The sequence below is a fragment of the Megalobrama amblycephala genome, unplaced genomic scaffold (assembly GCF_018812025.1).
Source record: "Megalobrama amblycephala isolate DHTTF-2021 unplaced genomic scaffold, ASM1881202v1 scaffold385, whole genome shotgun sequence".
NCBI classification, from domain to species: Eukaryota; Metazoa; Chordata; class Actinopteri; order Cypriniformes; family Xenocyprididae; genus Megalobrama; species Megalobrama amblycephala.
In genome coordinates, this window is record NW_025953353.1 from 296454 (window position 1) to 321241 (window position 24788).

Sequence of the window (24788 nt, forward strand, 5' to 3'; positions counted from 1 at the left end):
AGTCTTCTTGTCTGACTCAATGACAAGGAGCAGAAATTCCAGGCCTGATCCAGGATATTGTCGATACCAAAGTAAACTCTGTGCAGTAACATCATATTTGCATGACAGAATGACTGTCTCCCCCTCAGTAACTTGTGTTTGGCCCTGCAGTGGTGTTATTGTGTCTGCAAAACATTCATCTGCAAAATGTGTGTAGAACATGTTGATCAAAAAGAATGATAATTCTAAAGTAATGAAAGTCATGGAAACTAGTGAATTATCACAAAATCAGACATTTGACACAGGTGCATTATAGTTGTAGTTATAAATATATTAATATTTAAACTGGTCTCTTACATACCCTGTGTTATTATCAGCAGCAGCAGAGAGCACAGGAACATCATGACTGCACTGTAAAACACAAATGAATCTTGTGATTGAGAATGAAAGTCTCTCATTAATCTTTCTCAAAGCTCCACCCACATCTCATCATCTGAGGGCTTAATATTCGAATGAAATTGGCCCAGAGAAATGAATGTGTTAATGCATTAAATAATTATTTTATCTGGGTGTGATCAGACATTGCAAATGAATGAATAATAAATTTGAAAGTTATAAATGTTTTTTTTTTTTTAAACCTCAGATTCTTCTTAAAAATGTTCCGTAGAGAGCTGTAACACTGTAAATTCAGCAGTTACTTTAAAAATGTATTTAAAATGCCAAACCACAAACATTCTGATTTACATATACTGTAAGAACAGCTTGTTTAGTGTTTCATTCATTTTGTTCTGAGATTAAAGTAAAACTAAAGTGGACATTTAAAGAACAAAACTAGTTTATTGTCTAGTTTTATTTTCCCTGCATGGTTACTTTATGTTGTGGTAATTGTAGGCCTATTGTTTTTTATGACCCTTATACACCATCAGTGTTTTTTATACAAACATTTATTAATTAATATCTTATTATAATATGCTATAGATCGTACATCGTAGCCGATTATCTGCAAATTCCTTTCTTATACTTTTAAACATGTTAATGACACATTGTTACTGCATTTCTAACCACTTTATCTAAAGTGTTTTTCCCCTTTTGCAAATAGATTGGATGTATAGCTTTAACGTACATGTCTATTTTAGTTTCAGACACCTGCAGGTGTTTCCACACACTCATTATGTCCTAATTTGTCTGTAACCTATATGAGGTTTGGTGAATCATCTGCGCTTCAAATATAGACAGAGATGGATATCAGTTCAATCTAGAACTGTGCTAAAATAGGTTATTCTTGAACAAGAAGCAGCAGAGTGACAACTGGCAATCAATAAATAAAAAAATAAAATGCACAAATTATTGATTCAATATACAGTATATGCAGTACAAGAAATCATGTTATATAAAATAATAAGAGTTGTTTTCAGAGAAATAAGAATATATTTTTCACAATATAGAGCCTAGCGCTCCACTTGTTAAATACATTTGTCTCTGTTTCATGTTTTTGTACAGTGTTCTTGTGTTTCCTGTGACTGTGGGCCTCAGAGCACAGTAATACAGAGCAGAGTCTGATACTGCAGCAGAGGAGATGATCAGATCCACATGTTTTGTATTTTTATTAATTATTGGCATTAAGCGCTGTGGTATGTTTTCACTCATCATCCCAGTTTCATAGATGTAGTGGAGGAACTTTGGTGCAGATCCGGGATATTCAGAGTACCACTGGAGAATATCAGGCACTCCACTGTAGTTACATGTGAGAATTACACTTTCACCCTCCAAAACTTGTTTTTGTGAGTCATGAGAAGTTATCATGTTTGTCAGGATGTTACCTACGAGAAACAGTAAAATAAAATGAAACAAACAAGACTTAAAATAAAAAGTATATTTACTGATCAATCTACATTAAAAGCAATTTTGATCAATATAATCCTTGTTTAATTGAAGTCATTAATTCTGAGAAATTAATCAAAACTCACCTATATGAAGAATCAAAATTACAAAGACAGTAAGATACATGTTGGTTGATGTTCTTACAAAGAGTGACTGTGAAGTGATTCCATTCATCAACAGAAAACAAGTCAAATTCAAGCCAAGACAAACTAATCAAAGAGCGCCACCTCTTGACACAACGATGTACATACTGGGAACCATTGATGCTCAAATGATCCTAATGTTGCAGTTCAACAAAATGAACTCATTGGTGGATAAATCCTGCAGTGAGGGCACAGATATAATTTGCATGCATGAAATATTTTAAAAAGTGTTCTGGTCTGTGTGAAATTAACATCTCTGCTTGTGTTTCTGAATTTCATTGTCAGATTTATTACTTACCCTGTTCACAAAGTGAGAAATGAACAGAGAAACAATTGAGGTAATAAATTTTGACCTCTCTTAAAAATACACAAACACCCAAACAGATGGTCTTTGGTAATGATTCTCTACCTCATTTTAATCTAACACAATACTGGCAATTAATTAACTTTGGTCAGTCGATTTTCATCGCTAAATAATGAATGGATTTAAAACATTTTAAAAAGGTAACACTTTACAATAAGATCCCATTAGTCAGCATTAGTTAATGCATTAACTAACATAAAAAAGAGCAATCCATTTGTTGTTAACTTGAACAAAAATACAACTATTCATTGTAGTTCATGTTAGCTCAGATCCATTAAATAATATTGACAGATTCAAATTTAGTTTTTTAATAATGTTTTGGTAAATGCTGAAATTAATATTAACTAAGATTAATGCTTTAGAATTACTTTTCATTGTTAGTTTATGTAAAAAAAAAAAAAAAAAAGTAGTTACATTAATAACCCTCCACCTTCCCCAGCTCCACTTGTATAGATCTGCTACAGGTAATTCATATATGTTATATTGTACAGCAGCAGCATATCTTACTTGCTCACTGCAGCAGCAGAGCAAGATTTTGGTTAATATTTAGATATTATATAGCAATATCTGGATACACGTTCTGCATTTCATCACTGTTGTGTTCACAATATAGATGCTGCTTCATTAAATCTATTAATCTCGGTTTTGGCTACTGTATCAGTTGCAGGTGTTCCCACATACAGTAATGGTTATGGCAGATAATTTGTCTGGGTTTGGTTTATACTTTGACGTTTTTGAGTTCAAAGTATGCATGTTTTTGTACAGCTTCTCAGTAATTTTGTATCACTGTGTCTTTCCAAAGAGCACAGTAATAGAGAGCTGAATCTTTCAGAGCAGCTGCTTTGATAATCAGTTTAGTGGACGTTCTGGTTGTAGATGATTCAAAATGAGGATCTGGTATATTACTCTCACCATCTCTTGATCGAGCACCTTTCCACAGTAAATACTATGGCTCACTGTTAGGAAACTGTCTATACCAATAAAGATAAACATATTCACTGTTTGTTTCATATGAGCAACTTAATGTGACCCGGTCAGTTTCATTTCTAATAATAACAGCCTCATCTGGTCCAATGCAATCACCAAGAACAACTGAAAAAGAAATAAAAAGTGTTATGTAAAAGCTTTAATAAATATAAATTAAGTCTTATTAAAGGTGGTAAAGAGGATGTTTTGTTTTATACATTTTTGCAGTATTACTTGAAACTGTCTTTACTAAGTGATAAAAGACTATTTATTAGGTGCACTGAAAGGAATATTATTAATATACATCATCTGTGCACGAGGTAGGGCCTTAAAAACTTCAGCCAATCGTTTACGCGATCATCGCGTAAACGATTGGCCCTCTGGCTTGTCAATCACTGCCATTGTGAGAGACGTGCGCGGATTGGCCCTCTGGCTTGTCAATCACTGCCATGACGTTCCTTGTGAGAGACGCGCAGCTGCGCGCTCTAGTAACTTTCCACACTACATGCGCCGCATGCAATGTTTTTGTCAGGAGACAGGAGTAACAACTGCAGATTATGAGGTGAGTCCGACATAATGAATCCACTAAGTGTGTGCGCGGCTTAACGATTGTAAGGCCGATTATGAATGTAAATTGATACTTATGACTGATCGCGCTCAAACGCGTCCAGTCAGAGCCAGTTGCGTTCAGTCTGCGATTACAGTCGGTGTTCAAATTCCATGTGAAAGTATATAAATCTGCTTCAGGAGCAGGAAACTATCGCTGTATGTTGAGCACAGTCAGAATGTTTTAGCTAGTCGTAAAATGTGTATCATTTCAAACGATCATTTCAAAAACTCACTCGACGAAAACATCCTCTATACCACCTTTAAGCTTTGAAATTATACATTCATATGAAATATTTATATACATTTTATATTAAATACCTGATGTAGCGATGAAAATTAGTACTAGTGATCTCCTCATCCTGCTTCTGTTCACAATCCCTTGATGATTTGTTTCTGTGTAGTCTAAAGTGTTTGACAGTGCAACATTTCAACTTTATGCACACGCCCTCTAGTGGTGTGTGTGCAGACTCTCTGGTCTCATGGTTTCTAACATCTAAGCCGTTTAGCTTTGAGCAGGTTTTTGTATGGTGTACATGGTGTTTCCTGCCACTGTGGGCTGCAGTGCACAGTAATACAAGGCAGAATCCTTCACATCTGCAGGGAACATTTCCAGATTCACCATCTTGCTTTCTTTATGAACTGAGGCTGTGAGCCGAGGGTGAGGAGGTGTAGCGTTCTGCTTTTGTCCCGACTCCATGATTAGAATCAGGAATTCCGGCTCAGAGTTTGGGTATTGTCGATACCACTGGAGATTATTCATTGACAAAGTGTACTGGTATTTACAAGAAATGGTCACTTTTTCATTGACCTTTGCATGGGCAGCAGGAGATGTTGGAGTAATGCTGTCTTGTGTACTGGTGCCTGAGAAGAATGTTGAATTAGTCATTTAAAGCAAGTCACATCAACAGTGTTACTGAATCAATTATGAATTTAATTTCAGCTGTAAAGCATTATTCAGCTCAGTTTAGTTCAGTGTTGATTCAATTCAGTTCATTAACTGTTGCAAAGCAACTAAAGTTAGCATCAAATTTGCACTGCTAACATGGAAAGTAAATGCATATAGGTAAAGAAAAGAAATCTTACCGATGAAGGCCATTAAAATTAGTAACAAATAGAAAGACATTGTTTCGAATGATGGTTTCCTCACTGAGCTTTGCAGAACTGCCATAACAGCCTCCTTCAGACAACTGAAGCTCCCAGCCAGTGCTTTCAACACCCAATCACAGTGCAGTGACGTCTCTGGCAGGTGTCACCAGATGCTATAGACTCGACATAGGGCTGTTACAAACTCAAAGGTTGATGTTCTTGTGATCTCCAAGGGTCTAAAGTAATGTAGCTGACATACACTGATCAGGCATAACATTATGAGCACTGACACTGAAGTGAATATGATTATCTCTTCATCTCGGCACCTGTTAGTGTGTGGGATATATTAGGCAGCAAATGAACATTTTGTCCTCAAAGTTGATGTGTTAGAAGCAGGAAAATGGACAAGCGTAAGGATTTGAGTGAGTTTGACAAGGGCCAAATTGTGATGGCTAGATGACTGGGTCAGAGCATCTCCAAAACTGCAGCTCTTGTGGGGTGTTCCCGGTCTACAGTGGTCAGTATCTATCAAAAGTGGACCAAGGAAGGAACAGTGGTGAACCGGCGACAGGGTCATGGGCGGCCGAGGCTCATTGATCCACATGGGGAGCGAAGGCTGGTCCGTGTGATCTGATCCAACAGACGAGCTACTGGAGCTCAAATTGCTCAAGAAGTTAAAGCTGATTTTGATGGAAAGGTGTCAGAATACACAGTGCATCACAGTTTGTTGCGTATGGAGCCGCAGACCAGTCAGGGTGCCCATGCTGACCCCTGTCCACCGCCAGAAGAGCCAACAGTGGACACGTGAGCATCAGATCTGGACCACGGAGCAATGGAAGAAAGTGGCCTGGTCTGATCATTCACGTTTTCTTTTAAATCATGTGGATAGCCGGGTGCATGTGCGTCACTTACATGGGAAACACATGGCACCAGGATGCACAATGGGAAGAAGCCAAGCCAACAGAGGCAGTGTGATGCTTTGAGCAATGTTCTGCTGGGAAACCTTGGGTCCTGCCAACCATGTGGATGTTACTTTGACACGTAACAGCAAACCTTTATTTTTAAGTCAGTAAGTCATTTATTTATTTATAAAGCACATAAAAAAGCTGTTGGCCAAAGTACTGTACAAAGTTTAAACAAATACCCTTATAATTAAACACAAAACTACGGTGGCCGAGAGAGCTCAACGCGCTGCAAATGAAGAAAACACATGCAAATAGAAAAAACACCAGCAAATAAAGAAACATCTTCATCAGTTTGACAACACATGCGCTGCAAACTCCACAACACTTGCAAAAAGACAAACGCGCTGCAAACTCCACAACACTTACAAATAGACAAAGATGTCTTTGCATGATGCAAAAAGCATCTCTCCATGTTGAGAAGATTTACTGGATTTATAAACTGAAGCTGAACAGTAAATGTATGATTGTAGAAGCCTATTGTGAAGCTTTCATGTGGGTGTGGTTTATTTAGACCACCTTCTCTGTCTTTCCTTAATGAAACCTGAGATGATTGTGCCTTCAGTCAATGAATATCTCAAAAAAAAAAAAAAAAAAAATATGCATCTTGTTGAATAAATAGAGGCTAAACATAATATAGGCTATTTACTGTTAGAGTCAGAGAGTTAAAATATTCAATATTTGATAGTGGGGTTTGTGCCTGTATCATTATTACAGTCTAATGCCATATCTTGTTATGGTATGTTGACTGATATCTTTATAAATTATTGACCAAGTGCATTTTGTGAGGAAAACCTAATGAACAACCAAACAAAATCATTGATTTCAGTAAATTTCACAATTCTTTTGGGAAACATGTCTGATTTATATTTCAAGGAATTATACTTTGCGTTGAGGATATGAAGCCTGTTTAGACCATTAGAATTATTAGCAATGTGGCATTATTTATTTTCACGACACTTAAGCAAGATATATTCAGAAGGCAAAAGGACCGTCTTCTGTTGTTTCTTTCACATGTGAATTCATTACAGATACAGTTGGTTGTCCTCTCTGAAATGTTTAATGTACACACACAGCACCCCCTAGTAGTCATGTGACAAACATTTATTACATTTATTCACAACGTCCACAAGTCTAAAAAGAATAAATCATTTGTGAATCTGAAAAAGATGATGGATGATAAATGCTGACCTTATTTATTTATATTTCTTCAAACATGATGACACACACAGATTATAGTTTGTTATTCCATCAATGTTCATTGAAAAACTCTCATACAATAATTAGAATATAACAATGCTTGAACTTACAAAAATACTAACCAGCCAGAAAATGTATATATTTATATGAATTTGAATGCAACATCAGAATCAAACTGTTACCTGTATGGAGATGTGTTGTTTTTGACAACATCTGACTGTAAGACTAACATCAGTACAGTATTTTTGTACAGTGTTCTTGTGTTTCCTGTGACTGTGGGCCTCAGAGCACAGTAATACAGAGCAGAGTCTGATACTGCAGCAGAGGAGATGATCAGATACACACGTTTGTCCTCTTTTCTGTGACTGATGGATATTCCAGGAACTGGAGGATTAGCGGGAGTAACTGTTCCATAGGATTCCAGTATGAGGAACTGTGGTGGTGAACCTGCATATTGTCGATACCAGTGAAGACTATCAACAGAACCGCTGTAGTTACAAGAGAGTTTCACACTCTCGGTCTCAGTGGCAAATGCTGCATCACTGTATGGAGTGATGACCTCTTTAGCTCTGTTACCTACAACAAAAACCTATTTCAGCATGTTTAAAATGAGATATGATGATGTAATGATACATGTAAGATTTTACCTTCTGTTAAAGTCAGCAATATCAGGACACAAGTGAACATGATGGTAGATGCTGCTTGCCTGAGTGATGCTGTATGTGATGCTGATCACTGAACTAATGTGTTTCTGTGTTAAGCTCCGCCTTCTGACAAATTATCTTGCACTTGTTATTTTTCAAGTTGATATAATTTCTCAAATGTTTAATGTAGTTAAACTGGGATATGATGTGTTTTATGCTCTTTGCTCCAGTTTTTGCTCAGTATTATTCAGTTTCCTGTGACTGTGGGCACCAGGGCACAGTAGTACATCGCTGAGTCTGTCACTTTAGCAGAGGAGATGATCAGATCCACATGAGTTTTGTTTTTATTCAGTTTTCCAGAAAATCGAGGATCTAGATCTAAAATTTTGGATTTTTGAGAAACTTTTCCTGTTCCATGAAATATGACTAAAAGGTATTCAGGAGCTGAGTTGGGATACTGGAGATACCACTGCAGACTGACTGCTGAGGAGTAGCTACAGGACAGAGTTATATTCTTCCCCTCCATCCCAAACATCTCAGTTTGGACTGGTGTGATGTCATTCCCAAAACTGACACCTGCAGGAAGATACAATTAAAGTTAAACTTAAACATTTCACATGCTACAACAGAACAGACAGCAAATAAGAAATCCTGTCACATTTGGGATAAACTATACTCACATGTTATGGAACAAAGCAAAACCAAAACCAAAAGGATCATTTTTAGGACGATGTTTTAGTTCAGTTGATCTGCAGGACAAAGTGTTTCTGAAGTAAACCTTCATTCATTGTCTAGCAGAGGATTTCTCCAGCTCCTCTTAAAGCTACAGTCTTCATATTCAAATAATCTGCTGTATGAGTGATATTATTATTATTATTATTATTATTATTATGAATAAACTTTAAGTTTATTATTCAAACAACACTGTAGTTTGGACAGTTGATGTGACATTTGTAAAAGTGACACTAGAAACAGGTATAAATTGCTTATACATTTGATTTGACTTGATTTGACTCATTTTTACAGGCAAAGTCAGTCAAATGATGGAGCAGTTTATAATTTATGAATCACCTGCAAGAACACAAAAAAACTTTTTATAGCACTAATGGAATCATTATACATTATTTAATTAATCTCAGTTAAATTTTAACTGGTGTTACCATATCCTATTATTCACAGAGCCTTTCAGGAATTTTCTAGTAGAATATGTACATACAGTATGTTTTTTTGTTGTTTGTTTGTTTGTTTGTTTGTTTTTTCAGTTTGCCTCCAGTTTGTTATTTTTTGAACTAAATTTCAGTCTGTAACCACACACAGGTGTTTCCACAAGTGTAATTATATTGTGTGAATTATAGATTGTGGGTTTGATGTGGCTTGAGATCAAAGTGAAAAATAATTTTCAGTTTTTGTACAGCTTCACATAGACTTTGTATCACTGGGCTCCAACTCTTAGAGCACAATAATAGAGAGCTGAATCTGACAGAGTCACACTGTTAATAATGAGTTCAGTCGATGATTTGGGTGTAGTCGACTGAAAGTGAGGATCTGGTATATCCTCACTATTGCGCCACGATCCAGCACCTTTGCGCAGTAAATACTGAGGTTCTCTGTTTGGATACTGTCTGTACCAGTAAAGCATAACATTATTGCTGCTTGCATCATATGTACAGCTCAGTGTCACAGACTCTCCTTCTGTCCTGATTATATTTTCCTTGTCTTTTGGTTTAATGCTGTCAGCAAATATACCTGCAAGAGAATTATATTTAATAAAAGTTTAATTAAAACACTGTCCTTTCTGTTGTTACAGTAACAGTGCTAAGAATAAACAACATTGAAAATTAACAAAATATGTCAGCATTATTTACTTAATAAGTATGTGCATAAATAACACTTTGAATCCTCAATATATTTTAGTCTAGTGTTGATAAATGAAGTGCACTTTACCTGGTACTGTTATAAGAAGCAGCAGAATACATCTCTCCATGGTGGGAAATTTACTAATAAACTGTATGCTTTATGATTTTAAACTGAAAGGTAAATGTATGATTGTAATGGAGAGTGGTTTGTGCAGCTACAGTATATTGTCTGTAAATGTGGGTGTGGTTTGAGTTTCTCATATTCAAACCAACTTCTGTCTTGTCACATTAAAACTGAGATAACTGTCAATTAATAGGATTTTTTCTTGATCTGTTGCACTTGATCTGTTATATATAGCTCAGAGTCTCTTTGTGTGTTTGATATCTTTGATTATTCTGCCCTCTTTATTCTGTGTGTAGGGAAAAATACCATTAGCTTTTCAAAAGTAAATAGTCTTTCACTCATTTGCATTTATAGATTTTGTTGTAACTTCACCCCTTAGTGGCAGATGACAAACATTTACATTTATCACAAAACTGATGCATTCATATTGGAGACTAAATAATTGCGAATTTTCTCCTACTAAATAGTGGACATGAATTTATGATAATTGGTAACTTTTGTTTCAGAATTTCATAAATGTTTTCCCTGGTTTAAACTATATTGCCTTTAATGGGAAAGACTGTGAAAGAAAATGACAATATGACAGTTTGTTTCAGAATAAATTGTGATTTTTCCATCACTAGCAATTTTAAAGTAATCTTGTTTAATCATTTCGTTTTAAAATTCATGAACATTACCAATGCATTTTATTCAACATCTGAATTTGGCATATTTTTGAATACAAAGTTCAGAATAAATTAATAATCAAATAGTAATTCGATAGCACAATTATATATTCTAAATGCATGCCTTGTGTTTGATGGCTAGACATCATTGCAAGTTTGTGACTTTATATTTTTTTCAGGTTTTTGTACAGTGTTCTTGTGTTTCCTGTGACTGTGGGCTTCAGAGCACAGTAATACAGAGCAGAGTCTGATACTGCAGCAGAGGAGATGATCAGATCCACACTTTTGTCTTCTTTTCTATGACTGATGGATATTCCAGGAACTGGAGGAGTAGCTTGAGTAACGTATCCTGAATAATCCAGTATGAGGAACTGTGGTGGTGAACCTTCATATTGTCGATACCAGAGAAGACTATCAACAGAACCGCTGTAGTTACAAGAGAGTTTCACACTCTCGGTCTCAGTGGCAAATGCTGCATCACTGTATGGAGTGATGACCTCTTTAGCTCTGATACCTACATAAAAAAGGTGTAAAAGGAGCATATTTAAAATGATAATATTGTGTGAGGTAATTATACAGCACAAGTAAGGTTTTACCTTGAGTTAAAGTCAGCAATATAAGTGCACAAGTGAACATGATGAACAGGTTCCTGCTTCTCTCAGTGATCTGTGATGCTGAACTAGTTTGTGTTTGACAGGCCTGTGTTAAGCTCCGCCTCTTGACATAATTCTTTAATAAATTACAGACATTTTTAAACACAAAACCACTTAAGCAAATGAGAAATTAAACAAAATCTCCATTCAGTTGTGTTTGATATGTTCTTTCTATGCTTTTTCCTTGCAGTTGCACCAGAACAACTCTTCAGATCCAACAGAAATTGGCATATTGGTTTAGTTAGATGGCAAAAGGTTATTGATGAATTAATATTCAGTAACACTTTAGTTTAGGGTGCAATTCTCACTATTAACTAGTAGCTTATTTGCATGCATATGGCTATTACTATAATACATAAAAAGCACATATTAATGCCTTATTCTTCATAATTATGTTCTACATCCCTTAATCTTACCTAATACCTAAACTTAACAACTACTTTACTAACTATTAATAAGCAGTAAATAGAAGTTAATTGAGTCTTAAGTTGTAGTATAGTGAGAACTGGACACTAATTTCAAGTATGACCCAATGTTCTATACCTCAATTAACTAAAACAATAAAAGATACACTGTTTAGCCTATAGAACATTTGATCTCTCAAAAGAGCAAAATTCACCAGCTGGAAATCAATTTGACTAATTTTGAAATTAGAAACAGCTTTTAAAGATTAAACAAAGAAAAAATAAATAAATAAATAAGTGAATCGCTAACAGCTTCTATTTTACAAGCCCACCAGATGGCAATCTAATCTCACAGACTACTGCTAGTGTTACTACTCTCACTATTTTTTTCTTAATTAGGTTAAATTAGGATTTTGGAGTTGGGCATAGTTTATGTTTTTAGGATTTCACTGTTAGAAAGCAGTGGAGAAAGTGTGTGACCACCAGCTTCAAGCAGGTCCGACCGCTGCTAACTAGAGAGAGAAGAAGCACAATGAATACTGTAGTGTTTTAGTGAATTGAGCTGGTGGTTTTTGTACAGTGTAGTTTGTTTTCCTGTAACTGTGGGCTCCAGGGCACAGTAGTACATCGCTGAGTCTGTCACTTTGGCAGAAGAGATTTCGAGATACGTATGGAGTTTCTCCTTATTCAGTTTTCCAGAGAATCGAGGATCTAAATCAACGACTTCAGACTGGTGTAAAACTTTCCCAGTAGCATGATGAATAACGAAGAGAAATTCAGGTGCCGATCTTGGATATTGGCGATACCAGTATAGACTCACTGCAGAGGAGTAGTTGCACGACAGGGATATAATGTCCTTTTCTGTTCTATATACTTTAGTTTGAAGCGGCGTGATGATATTACCAAAAATATCACCTGCAGAAAGAAAAATAAAAATTTAGCTTGTTAAAAAAATGAACTTAAAAGGGGGAAAAAGGGACAAGCAAGTAATAAACAAAAAATCCTGACAGACTGGAACAGAATTCATACCTGCGAGGGAAAAGAGCAAAATAAAAACAAACAGCATCATCTTTCAGGACGATACAAGAGTTATTCTGCAACACCTGTTACTGTTACTGAAGAAAGCATTCGTTTCTCTCTCTCTAGTAGGGCTGTAACGATATGCGATATGAAACCGAAATCGCGATACGCAGGTCCACGAACCTGTATCGCGATGTGAGAAGGCAGAATCGCGACACACCCCTTCCAACTCCCAGAGTTATCCTTCTTGTCCAGATCCAATGCTACCACATTTTTAAATTACTATAAGTATTTGGGGTGTAACGATTTATCGTAGATGGTGTCCCTTGTGAAAAAGAAGTGCACTTAATTGTATTGAAAGTGTACTTTGTGTGTACTTAGTATACTTTTTTAAAAAGTGCACTTGCAGATAATACAATATAATTAAAATTAAAGGCCACTTAAGTGTACTTAAATAGAATATACTTTAATGACAATATTTATTATCATGCTTAAGTGCACTTTTTAAAAATGCACTTTGTAATAATGTCAAATTAAGTTGTACTTAAAGAAAGTACACTTTAATGAAAATATTTATTAACACGCTTAAGTGCACTTTTTAAAAATGCCCTTTGTAATAATGTCAAATTAAGTTGTACTTAAAGAAAGTACACTTAAATGACAATATTTACTAACACGCTTGAGTGCACTTTTTAAAAATACACTTTGTAATAATGTCTAATTAAGTTGTACTTAAATAAAGTACACTTTAATGACAATATTTATTATCATGCTTAAGTGCACTTTTTAAAAATGCACTTTGTAATAATGTCAAATTAAGTTTTACTTAAAGAAAGTACACTTTAATGACAATATTTATTAACACTTTTTTAAAAATGCACTTTGTAATAATGACTTATTAAGTTGTACTTGAAGAAAGTACACTTTCATGACAATATTTCTAAACATGCTTAAGAGCACTTTTTAAAAATGCACTTAATTTTTACCTAATTATGACTTATAGTGTTTTAAATAAGTAAACTTATTCTGATGTATTGACTTATATTAAAGCACATGAAAAATAATTTATTTTAATTTCAACTTAAGTGTGTTGTCCAAGATGACATTTGTTAATGTATTTTAAATGTGCTTAGTCTTTAATAAATACTGTGTGCATTAATACACTTGAAATTTATTTTTCTGAATTTCAAAACACTTGCTTATACAGTGTATAATCCTGTACAACTTATTGTTGAAATTTTATCACCAGCTCCTGCTCTAAACTCGACTAGTGTCAGTTTTCTACATAATATTTGACATAATTTTTTTTTTTTTTTTTTTTTTTTTTTTACGGAGTGCTGTATTGTGATACTTAATGCAACAGTGCTGTACTTTACATATCTGTATAATACTTATAATATCATTGTTGTTCTAAGTTGATTAAACCTATTTAATTGCAAGCAAAAGTTTAACAGATCTAAAAATAATTTGAATTTCATATTCAGTTAAAATACATTTAATTTTAATCAGACTAAACTATAAAATAATTGAATTTCAGTTAGGTGAATGAGTCAAGTTCTGTAAACTTACAGTCTAACTACAACAATGAATTAGAAAAACTTCCAACTTGAACAAATTTAATCATGCGCATGCGCCACAATACTACGTCATGACGGCGCATTACTTCACCAGAGTTTTGAAAGAGGAGGTTATTGAAGTGGAGGAGAGGGTTATTCTCAGACAAGATTCCTGTCAGCTTCCCAGAAACGAGCCCAAACGAATAGTAACAGGTGAACAACATGTCAACATCTACTGCACATACCTCATTTAAAAGCTAAAGGACTTTATCAAAAATAATTGTCACAATATACTGTATGCATTGTTAGTTCTCCTCAGTGCAGAAGGGCAATTATTGAAACTGAGCTGCAAAAACTACTTGATCTGAAATTCTGATCTGAGAGAGTGTAAAATGGCCATTAAAGCTAACTTAGAGTGTAAGAAACCTTGACTAACATTGTATGTAGCTGTTTGAAACTAGTTTTGTTGGTATATCCAGTCTCCAAAAAGAATCTCTAACGTCATCCGATGAAATCTAAGCATGGAATCTCTGTGCCTCTCTCAGGCAGTACAGGAGAAAGTCTGGAGGTGTGGCGTGAGTTGGATCTTCAACGTGTTGAGCAGGATTTGAGACGTGTGCAATCCAAAGGCATCAGAAGTCTAGCGGTGCTGCTACTGCATTCTTACACGTTTGTATAGATCATTATATTTATCTTATGTATTCAATACATGTCTGTACATCAGAACGCTGGCTAACATTAACGTTGAACTACTGTAGTCACATGGACCTTTAATGACGGTAATTACATTGCTTTCTATGGGGATTACTCTTGGATTTCATCAAAAATATCTTAATTTGTGTTCCGAAGATGAACGAAGGTCTTACGGGTTTGGAATGACATGAGGATGAGTGCATAAAGACAGAAATGTCATTTTTGGATGAACTAACCCTTTAAAGCTAAATTTTAACCTCAGTCTCTGGGTGGCTGAGAAAGCAGTGTGTATCAGTAGACACAAAGCACAGCATCTCTAACTAATGATCATGTGACTGGGTTTCTTTCAGCTATTTTTAGTGTGATTTTAATTTCATTTAAGCATTTTTAGAGTATTGCACTCGCTAATAGTACTCAACATGGAATTTCAATATTGTATGGTTTTAACCGAGACAACTTATCTACCACATTTTTTTAAATCTAAATTTAATGTAACAGTCACCTATTGAAGATACAGTAGTATAATGTGTTATGCCATAATTATAACATTTTCAAAAGTTAAAAGATTATTTTAGAATAATTTTACAGTGGTGATACAATTTTGTTTTCCTGTCTAATACTCTGTTTGATATAAAGACTATGCAAAAGATTCATAATAGTAGAGTTTGCCTGTTGGTGACCGTATCATCGAGTGCATATATAACTTTGCTGCTTCATTGCTTATTTGATTTCAAATAAATTTAAATTGCTTAAGATTATATTTTACTCTCCCTACAGTTTTTAGTTTTTAAAAAGTCATATTATTGTCAATAATCACACCTAAATATTTAAAATTCTTTACCACTTCCACTTTCTCACCCCTCACTATAATGTTATTACACCACCTGAGATTATATAAGGAGTGAGACAGTCGAATTTGTTTAAACAATTGAGATTGAAATATATGCAAACAGGGGGCCTGTTGGTCTGCTAGTATGCTGACTCATCTGCAACAACTACTAAACACAGGTAAACATAAACACTGCAAGGTGTGAGAACTCACAATTCAGTGTCAAGAGAGTATACCTGAGTGTCAAAATGTTGACGAGACTTATTCATCTGTGTGAGAATGACAGAAGTACTCATGAGAGTACTCATGACTTGGTATAAAGAGGGAGTGAAAGTGGTGTGCACCGAGCCCGGTAATTGGTGTGGAGATTAAATTTCCTAATGCCCAATGTGGCATTATATCAAACAGCAAAATAATTAAAACACACTGAGACATCTGATCATATTTATTGAAATTGTATTTATAATTTCTGACTGTGTGTGTTTCAGATGGGCGGCTCATGAGAAGGCTGTGGGGTCTTTGGCAAAGCGTCTTGGTTTCACTCAGGTGTCTCTTTCCAGTGAGGTGATGCCCATGGTGCGAGCAGTGCCTCGTGGGTACACTGTTTGTACTGACGCCTACCTTACGCCGAAAATACACCTATACCTCACTGAATTCACTGCAGGCTTTAAAGGAGGCTTGAAGGTATGTGTGTGTTTTACTTTATCAAGCTTTTGTAACTACCCCTTAAAGGTGCAGTAAGCAATTTCTGAGAAACATTGTTAAAGACTGTTGATATTTGAAATCAATCCAAACAAACACTCCCCTCCCTTCATTTCTCCGACCCCAAAATGCACAAACACGCAATGCAAGAGTGGATAACAAATGAACAACAAAGAAGAACAAAAAATTAATATACAAGCAAGATTCACCAGCAGCACACCAGCTCCAGACAAACAATGACACTCAAAACTGTCTTGTTACTATAGCTAACATTACAACAGCAGCCTATTTTGGTTCTGTGAAACATAGCAAAATCTACATTACTTGCATATGGAGCAGAATCAGTGCAACCTTAGCGTCCGTTTTCAGACCTTTCCACTTAGGTCTCTCCAGCGCTGGAAAGCTTTTCTAATATGTGACCCGCTCTGGCGAAATGAGTCGGAAGTCGCAACGTTCTATTTTAAGATATGGGCCGATAAAGTGGAAAAATAATGAAACAAATCGATTTTTTTTTTTTTTAAGCAAATTTCAAAGAACAGACTTTCAAAAATAATCTCCCAAAGATTCGTAGTCCAGATAATTGAGTAAAGGTATTTAAATGGCTATTAAATTTGACATGGTTTTACTAAATTCGCTGGAAATGAACTTCTCAACTCCTCTCGTCACATTTCCCGGTATCCCCTGAAACGTCACTATCTCTGCTCTCCAAATATGGTGTTACACGTTGTATAGAACCAATCAAAAAGCTTAGAAATGTAAACACACTGACTTAAACGCTGATTTTTATCAATGGGAAGCCCCGTTTTGACTGACAGGCACGCGATTGGTCCAGCCATCCTCCTGTCAGACTAGCGCGCGCTGGTATCTCCGTTATGAATTTGTTAAACTGTTATTGTCAACTAGCCTACACAAAGATATGATTGCATAGGCTAGCATTATTTGTTCTCTCTTTGCTTGTCTCTCTGCCTCTCTCACTTTCTCTCTCTCTCTCTCTCACTCGCACACACACACACACACACACACACACACACACACACCCTCTCTCTCAAGCAAAAATGTAGCACCTCTGTTCAATCTTTCTGATTTTAGTAAATCTTTGTAAAAGTGCCTTATAAAATATTAATTCAAATAAATACTTTAAAATAATTTGAGCTTCAGTCTGGTTTAATAGCATATATATATAAAAAATTGGTCAAATTAAGCTGTAAAATAAATAGTTTATCCCTTTAAATGCAATAGATTTTGAAATATATCAAAAAAACGGCAAAAAACTTTAAAAGCGATTTTCTCAGGAATGGAAGAGGGCAGACGACCATAATTCGGGTATATCTTTAAACCATTCAAATGTTACGTCCCGTAGCGTCTCTCTCTCTCTCTCTCTCTCTCTCTCTCTCTCCTTCACTGTCACTTGTTACAGGTCCCGTAATTGGATGACGTCGCGGCCAGTCATCGGAGTCTCGCGACATCCCGAGAACCAATGAGACGCTAGTGGGCGCGTATAAAGACCCGGATGCGACACGAGCGCGGGAGAAGCGTTTGCTTTGTTTTGTTTGCTCTCCTGCGTTTGCTGTCGTGTTTTTGCTCTTGTTTAGTTTGATTTGTTTATTGTGTGTTTTCTTCACTTGAAACTGTGTTCATCATGCCCTACTACTGATACTGTGATTATGGCGTGACTCGACTCTTGATTTGTCAGAGTTTGTTCAAGTCCTTCTCCGATACATAGTGATGGGACCAGGTTAGTATGTCACGTGACTTACACCTCGCAACACGTAGAGTAAAGTTGTTTAAACACACTAGTTTAGGAGCGGGTGCCAATTTATGTATTTATGTTTGTTAGTTAGTGTAGATAGCGGTGTTCTACACTGAAGATGTTATTTTCCTTGCTTTCTTTTGATTAGTTTAGAATTTGTTGGGGTTTAGTTAACTTGTTTTGTTTTATTGATTTTTTTTGTTTTAGCACCGCTCTCGTCCCTCGCTTTGTTATCGTTTATTTTACTTTTGTACATAATTTGTAAATAGGTATTTGTTTGTTTTGGATGTATGTTTGGTTCACTGCTTATTGTATCATTGGTGTTTTGTTACATTGAATTATTTTTCCCTTACTAAAAGCAACTACAAATTTAGTTCTTCTCTGCCTGTTTCTTTACTACACACATCACATCTCCTTAATAAATGAGTCCATTCTTTTAACAGCTTTTTAATAGTTAATCTTTTCTCATGTTACGTCTCCATATCCTCTAGACGCCAGGGGGACGTAACATAATTGGGGGCTCGTCCCAAAGCGATGCTGTCTCCTTTGTTAAGGAATAAGGTGTGTGTGGTTACAGGCAGAATTTTGTGTGAATGCAGGTTGAGCAAATTTGGTCTCGTGGCATATGTTGATGAGTTTTGATGGCGTTTAACTTGCAGAGCTTTGTTAATAATCCCTCATTAGAGGTGATTGAGAAGTGCAGAAAAGATGAGTTGTTAATTATAGCTAACCACTTCCAAATTGCGATTCCAAAGCAAACTTTAAAAAAGAAAATTAAAGCTGAATTGATTGACTGCTTAATTGACTCTGGAGTGTTAAGCTTGCCGGTGGTAGACCGAGGGGCAGATCTTGCGGGCATGGAGCAGAATGCTGGGAAGGTAGGTGAAGGTGAGGGCGAGTTAGTCACAGCGGAGGCGGAGGCTACCGTTGGGGCAACTCTTCCACCTTTTGAACCTTTTTCACCAGTCTCTCCCAGGTCAACAGGGGAGGCGCAGTTGAGAGTGCGGATTGAACGGCTCCGTATGGAAGCTCGAGAAAGAGCACAATCCCGCCAAGCAGAACTAGATCTGCGTCTACAGGTGCGCAAGCTCGAAATTGAAGCCGATAAGGAGGTTAAGCTTCGACAGTTGGACATCGAGGCGGCGAAGGCTGCTGCGGTTTCCTCTGTTCCACAGAACTCTTCATCGGTAAGTGACAATTCAGCTAATTCGACTTCAGCCACTTTTGATGTTGGCAAACATATTGCCTTAGTGCCAAGTTTTCGTGAAACGGAAGTGGATAGCTATTTTAACGCTTTCGAAAGAATTGCAACTTCTTTGGGTTGGCCAAAAGAGGTATGGTCATTGTTGTTGCAATGTAAATTAGCTGGGAAAGCTTTAGAAGTTTATTCAACCTTGTCTTTAGAAGACAGTCTTAAGTATGAGGTGGTTAAGCTAGCTGTACTTAAAGCTTATGAATTAGTCCCAGAGGCCTATAGGCAGCAATTTCGTACTCGTAGAAAAAACGCCAGTCAAACGTACGTCGAATTTGCCCGAGACAAGGGAATCCTTTTTGATAGGTGGTGCGCTTCTAGTAAGGTGGATGATTTCACATCGCTTAGAGAGCTTATGCTACTAGAAGATTTTAAACAGTGTCTTCCAGAGAGAATGGTGCTGTATTTGAATGAACAGAAAGTAACAACTTTATCTCAGGCAGCAGTGTTAGCGGATGAGTTTGTGCTCACACACCGAAATGTTTTTCAGCCAGCAAGCATTGAAAAGTCCTTTTTTAGGGTGCCGACGAAAGTTCAGCAACCCAAGTTAAATGGCGAGAAGCCCAAAGAAATGCGGGAGTGTTTTTACTGTCATAAGAAGGGACATGTTATAGCGGATTGTTTGACTCTGAAGCGTAAGCAGCAGACCCAAACAAAAGAGGTTGCATTTGTGAATGCCATTGATCCGGGTGCACATCTTGAACAGATTCAAGGTGAGGTTGACAGTGTTTATGTACCATTTCTTTCTAAAGGTTACGTATCATTATCAGGTAAGGAGGAAGATCAGGTAGAAGTGCGGGTGTTAAGAGACACGGGCGCTGCCCAGTCATTTGTGTGTGCAGATGTTTTGCCTTTTTCAGATCAGACATCAGTTGGATCTAATAGACTCGTACAGAGTTTCAGCATGGAGGTCATGAGAGTCCCGGTTCATCGTATCCATCTGCAGACAGACTTGGTGTCCGGTTTTGTGGAGGTAGGAGTACGCCCTGCTTTACCAGTGAAAGGGGTATCCTTCATTTTGGGTAACGATTTGGCCGGAGGGAAGGTGGTACCTTCACTTGAGGTAGTTGATACTCTGACAGAGCATAGCTCTGATGATTTGGCACAGAAATATCCAAGTGCATTTACTGCTTGCGTCATCACACGTGCTCAATCAAAGAAAGATGGTGGTGTGTCTTTATTTGACTCTTTCTTATGTGCAGATCAAGAGGCTGAGGGAAGTCTTGCAGATGAGTCTCATGTCAGTGATCAGGGGAATGAGGTTGTCGTAAGCGACCCATTAATATTGACGGTAACTCGTGAAAAGCTAATTGAAGCTCAGAAGAATGATATTTCACTTGTGAAATGTTTTAAACTGGCTGAGAAACCTGCACTTAACAATGTCTCATTTTTAGTGAGAGATGGACTGCTGGTGCGGAAGTGGCATAAAAATAATGCTGTCGAGGATGAGTGGAACGTTGTTTATCAGGTGGTGGTTCCTTCCATTTTTCGTCAACAGGTATTGTCGTTGGCGCACGATCATCTGCTCTCCGGACACTTAGGGGTGACGAAAACATACAATCGTGTTTTACAGCATTTCTTTTGGTACGGTTTGAAGCGTGACGTTGTAAAGTACTGCAAGACTTGTCATGTTTGCCAGTATGCTGGAAAGCCAAACCAGGTGATTCCACCAGCCCCTTTAATTCCAATTCCCGTCATAGGCGAACCTTTTGAACATGTGATTGTGGATTGTGTTGGTCCTTTGCCAAAGACCAAATCTGGTAATCAGTTTTTATTGACTATTATGTGTTCAGCTACCAGATACCCGGAAGCAATTCCACTACGCAAAATCACATCCCGAGCAGTCGTTAAAGTTTTAACAAAGTTTTTTACCACATTTGGTTTACCAAGAATTGTCCAGACTGATCAGGGGACTAATTTTCTGTCTAAGTTGTGTGCTCAAGTTTTTAAGTCACTCAATATTACACATCGCATAGCCAGTGCCTATCACCCAGAAAGTCAGGGGTCCTTGGAGAGGTTCCATCAGACTTTAAAAGCAATGCTTAGGAAATACTGCCTCGAGACAGGGTCCGAGTGGGATGAAGGTGTTCCCTTGCTTTTATTTTCAATTCGTGAAACAGTGCAGGAGTCCCTCAAGTTCAGCCCATCAGAGCTGGTCTTTGGCCATACTGTTAGAGGACCATTGAAAGTCCTAAAAGAGAGGATGTTAGGCATTGAGGACTCTAAGAAAACAAACGTGTTAGACTATGTTAGCAAATTCCGTGATCAACTTCAGAAATCATGTATGCTGGCTCGTGAGACATTGGCTAAAGCTCAAGGCAAGATGAAAATGTGGTATGATAAATCTGCTGTCAACAGATCTTTTGCAGTTGGCGATCAGGTGCTGGTTCTACTTCCCGTTCCAGGGTCTGCATTAACTGCACGGTTTTCAGGGCCTTATGAGATCTTGGAGAAGAGAGGAGAGACAGATTATGTATTGCGTACACCAGATAGGAGACGTCAGAAACGGGTATGTCATATCAATATGTTAAAAGCTTACCATACCAGAGATGACAGGGAGTCACCTAAGGAGAAGGAAGACGATTGTGTCCGTCCAGTAGGTGTGGCATGTGACAAGAGCTCATTTGCTGACGATCAAGACAATGCGGAAGGCTTATTGGAGTTAGATACCCCATTGTTATCTGCTAGATTGTCTAATTCTGAAACCCTAGCCAATCTGTCAAGTTTCTTGGCACATCTTAATACCGATCAGAGGGATGATATCATTAAACTCCTTAGCAATTTTTCTTCTATACTGGGGGACACTCCTACACTAACCAATGTTTTACAGCATGATATCAATGTAGGGGAGGCCCAGCCGATTAAGCAGCATCCTTATAGAGTTAACTTTATTAAAAGAGCTGCAATGAAGAAGGAAACTCAGTATCTATTAGAGAAAGGTTTAGCCAGTCCTAGTCTTAGTGCATGGAGTTCGCCATGTCTTTTGGTACAAAAGTCAGATGGTACCGCACGCTTTTGTACAGACTACCGACGTGTCAATGCTGTAACTGTCCCTGATTGTTTCCCGATGCCACGGATAGAGGACTGTGTTGACAGCGTTGGTTCCGCCAAATTTGTGAGTAAGCTGGATTTGCTCAAGGGATATTGGCAAGTTCCATTAACGCCCAGAGCATCTGAAATTTCAGCTTTTGTAACACCAGATTGTTTTCTTCAGTACAGGGTTATGGCGTTCGGCCTGCGAAATGCCGCAGCCACTTTTCAGAGACTGGTTAATTTGGTTCTTGCTGATGTCCCGAATTGTAACGCTTATCTTGATGATATTGTGGTTTATTCACAGAGTTGGAGTGAGCATGTATCTCTTTTAGAGACTGTGTTCAAGCATTTGCAGGAGGCTTCATTGACTTTGAATTTCTCCAAGTGTGAAATCGGTAAGGCTACAGTGACTTACCTTGGTAAGCAGGTGGGGTATGGTCAAGTACGTCCGGTGATGGCCAAAATTTCAGCGATAAATGACTTTCCAGTACCTAAGACCCGACGTGAGCTACGTAGATTCCTGGGCATGGCCGGTTTCTATCGGTGTTTTTGTCGCAATTTCTCCTCCGTTGCTGCACCATTAACTACTTTACTCAGTCCTTCAGAACATTTTGTCTGGTCAACTGATTGTCAAACAGCATTTGAAAATATTAAAGTGTTGCTGTGTAGTAAGCCTGTTCTGTCTGCTCCAAATTTCTCCTTGGCGTTCAAACTGGAGGTGGATGCGAGTGATTTAGGAGCTGGTGCCGTACTCATACAAGAGGATAAGGATGGAATCGATCACCCGGTCTGTTATTTCTCTAAGAAGTTTAATAGAAGTCAACGGAACTATTCAACGATAGAGAAGGAGGCTTTGGCTTTGCTGTTGGCAATCCAACACTTCGAGGTTTACGTTGGTTCTTCTGTATTTCCTGTGACTGTTTATACAGACCACAACCCTTTAACTTTTATTTCACGTATGCGTAACCAGAACCAAAGGTTGATGAGGTGGTCCCTTATTTTTCAGAACTACAATCTTGAGATCCGGTACAAGAAGGGTACAGATAATGTCGTGGCAGACGCTCTGTCTCGGGTCTAAGGAAGAGTACCTACTGGTATAGGTTGGTTCTATCAAACATGTGTATGTTTGTTTTTTAAGGGTGGGGGTGTTACGTCCCGTAGCGTCTCTCTCTCTCTCTCTCTCTCTCTCTCTCTCTCCTTCACTGTCACTTGTTACAGGTCCCGTAATTGGATGACGTCGCGGCCAGTCATCGGAGTCTCGCGACATCCCGAGAACCAATGAGACGCTAGTGGGCGCGTATAAAGACCCGGATGCGACACGAGCGCGGGAGAAGCGTTTGCTTTGTTTTGTTTGCTCTCCTGCGTTTGCTGTCGTGTTTTTGCTCTTGTTTAGTTTGATTTGTTTATTGTGTGTTTTCTTCACTTGAAACTGTGTTCATCATGCCCTACTACTGATACTGTGATTATGGCGTGACTCGACTCTTGATTTGTCAGAGTTTGTTCAAGTCCTTCTCCGATACATAGTGATGGGACCAGGTTAGTATGTCACGTGACTTACACCTCGCAACACGTAGAGTAAAGTTGTTTAAACACACTAGTTTAGGAGCGGGTGCCAATTTATGTATTTATGTTTGTTAGTTAGTGTAGATAGCGGTGTTCTACACTGAAGATGTTATTTTCCTTGCTTTCTTTTGATTAGTTTAGAATTTGTTGGGGTTTAGTTAACTTGTTTTGTTTTATTGATTTTTTTTGTTTTAGCACCGCTCTCGTCCCTCGCTTTGTTATCGTTTATTTTACTTTTGTACATAATTTGTAAATAGGTATTTGTTTGTTTTGGATGTATGTTTGGTTCACTGCTTATTGTATCATTGGTGTTTTGTTACATTGAATTATTTTTCCCTTACTAAAAGCAACTACAAATTTAGTTCTTCTCTGCCTGTTTCTTTACTACACACATCACATCTCCTTAATAAATGAGTCCATTCTTTTAACAGCTTTTTAATAGTTAATCTTTTCTCATGTTTGTATTGTTGTTGTTGTCATTTTACAGTGCAAAAAACTGGAAATATATATATATATAATTGACATACTTCTGTAAAGCTGGAGTTCAGCGATCTCCATGAGGTATTCTGCTTAAATTAAGTGTCATTCAGTCAGTCTGTGTTCTGTCTTAGATCTAACTTGTTTGCAAATGTGGTTGCTGATTGTACTTACGCAACCTCTGTGTGGCAATATGTACGGCCTTTTTTGCCGTTGTTTAACAGAGAAACATTAATGCAACTTAGAATTATTGGAATTACTTTTAGGAATTTCTCTGTTATAATATTTGAAAGCAGGTTTTTGTTTTACCAGTTTTCTTAATGTAGACAGGACGAGTGTAGGCTATATCTAAAGTCTTTTGTGTTTATTTTGCTTAT

General features: G+C 37.3%; 1 protein-coding gene and 5 gene segments (V, D, J or C); 1 reads left to right on the forward strand and 5 right to left on the reverse strand.

The window, feature by feature from the left end:
* Nucleotides 1–4444: 4444 nt before the first annotated feature.
* On the reverse strand, nt 4445–4828 carry LOC125261275. The segment is given in 1 exon segment: nt 4445–4828. A coding segment is annotated over 1 exon segment (384 nt).
* A 2540-nt stretch (nt 4829–7368) lies between these two features.
* LOC125261276 lies at nt 7369–8051 on the reverse strand. The segment is given in 2 exon segments: nt 7369–7766; nt 7838–8051. Coding segments are annotated over 2 exon segments (438 nt in total).
* Nucleotides 8052–8081: 30 nt separating this feature from the next.
* Nucleotides 8082–8554, reverse strand: LOC125261277. The segment is given in 2 exon segments: nt 8082–8410; nt 8515–8554. Coding segments are annotated over 2 exon segments (369 nt in total).
* Nucleotides 8555–9184: 630 nt separating this feature from the next.
* On the reverse strand, nt 9185–9818 carry LOC125261302. The segment is given in 2 exon segments: nt 9185–9580; nt 9779–9818. Coding segments are annotated over 2 exon segments (354 nt in total).
* Nucleotides 9819–10551: 733 nt separating this feature from the next.
* LOC125261301 lies at nt 10552–11793 on the reverse strand. The segment is given in 2 exon segments: nt 10552–10993; nt 11076–11793. Coding segments are annotated over 2 exon segments (390 nt in total).
* Nucleotides 11794–14235: 2442 nt separating this feature from the next.
* LOC125261281 lies at nt 14236–24295 on the forward strand. Its single transcript, XM_048179876.1, has 4 exons — nt 14236–14325; nt 14658–14781; nt 16123–16318; nt 17754–24295. Exon 4 carries the CDS (start codon nt 18728–18730, stop codon nt 23447–23449), a length of 4722 nt encoding a protein of 1573 aa, XP_048035833.1. The 5' UTR covers nt 14236–14325; nt 14658–14781; nt 16123–16318; nt 17754–18727; the 3' UTR covers nt 23450–24295.
* Nucleotides 24296–24788: the final 493 nt, after the last annotated feature.

Coding starts and splice junctions, on each gene's coding strand:
- LOC125261281 (XM_048179876.1), top strand. CDS start 18,728: ATGGCGTTTAACTTGCAGAGCTTTGTTAATAATCCCTCATTAGAGGTG.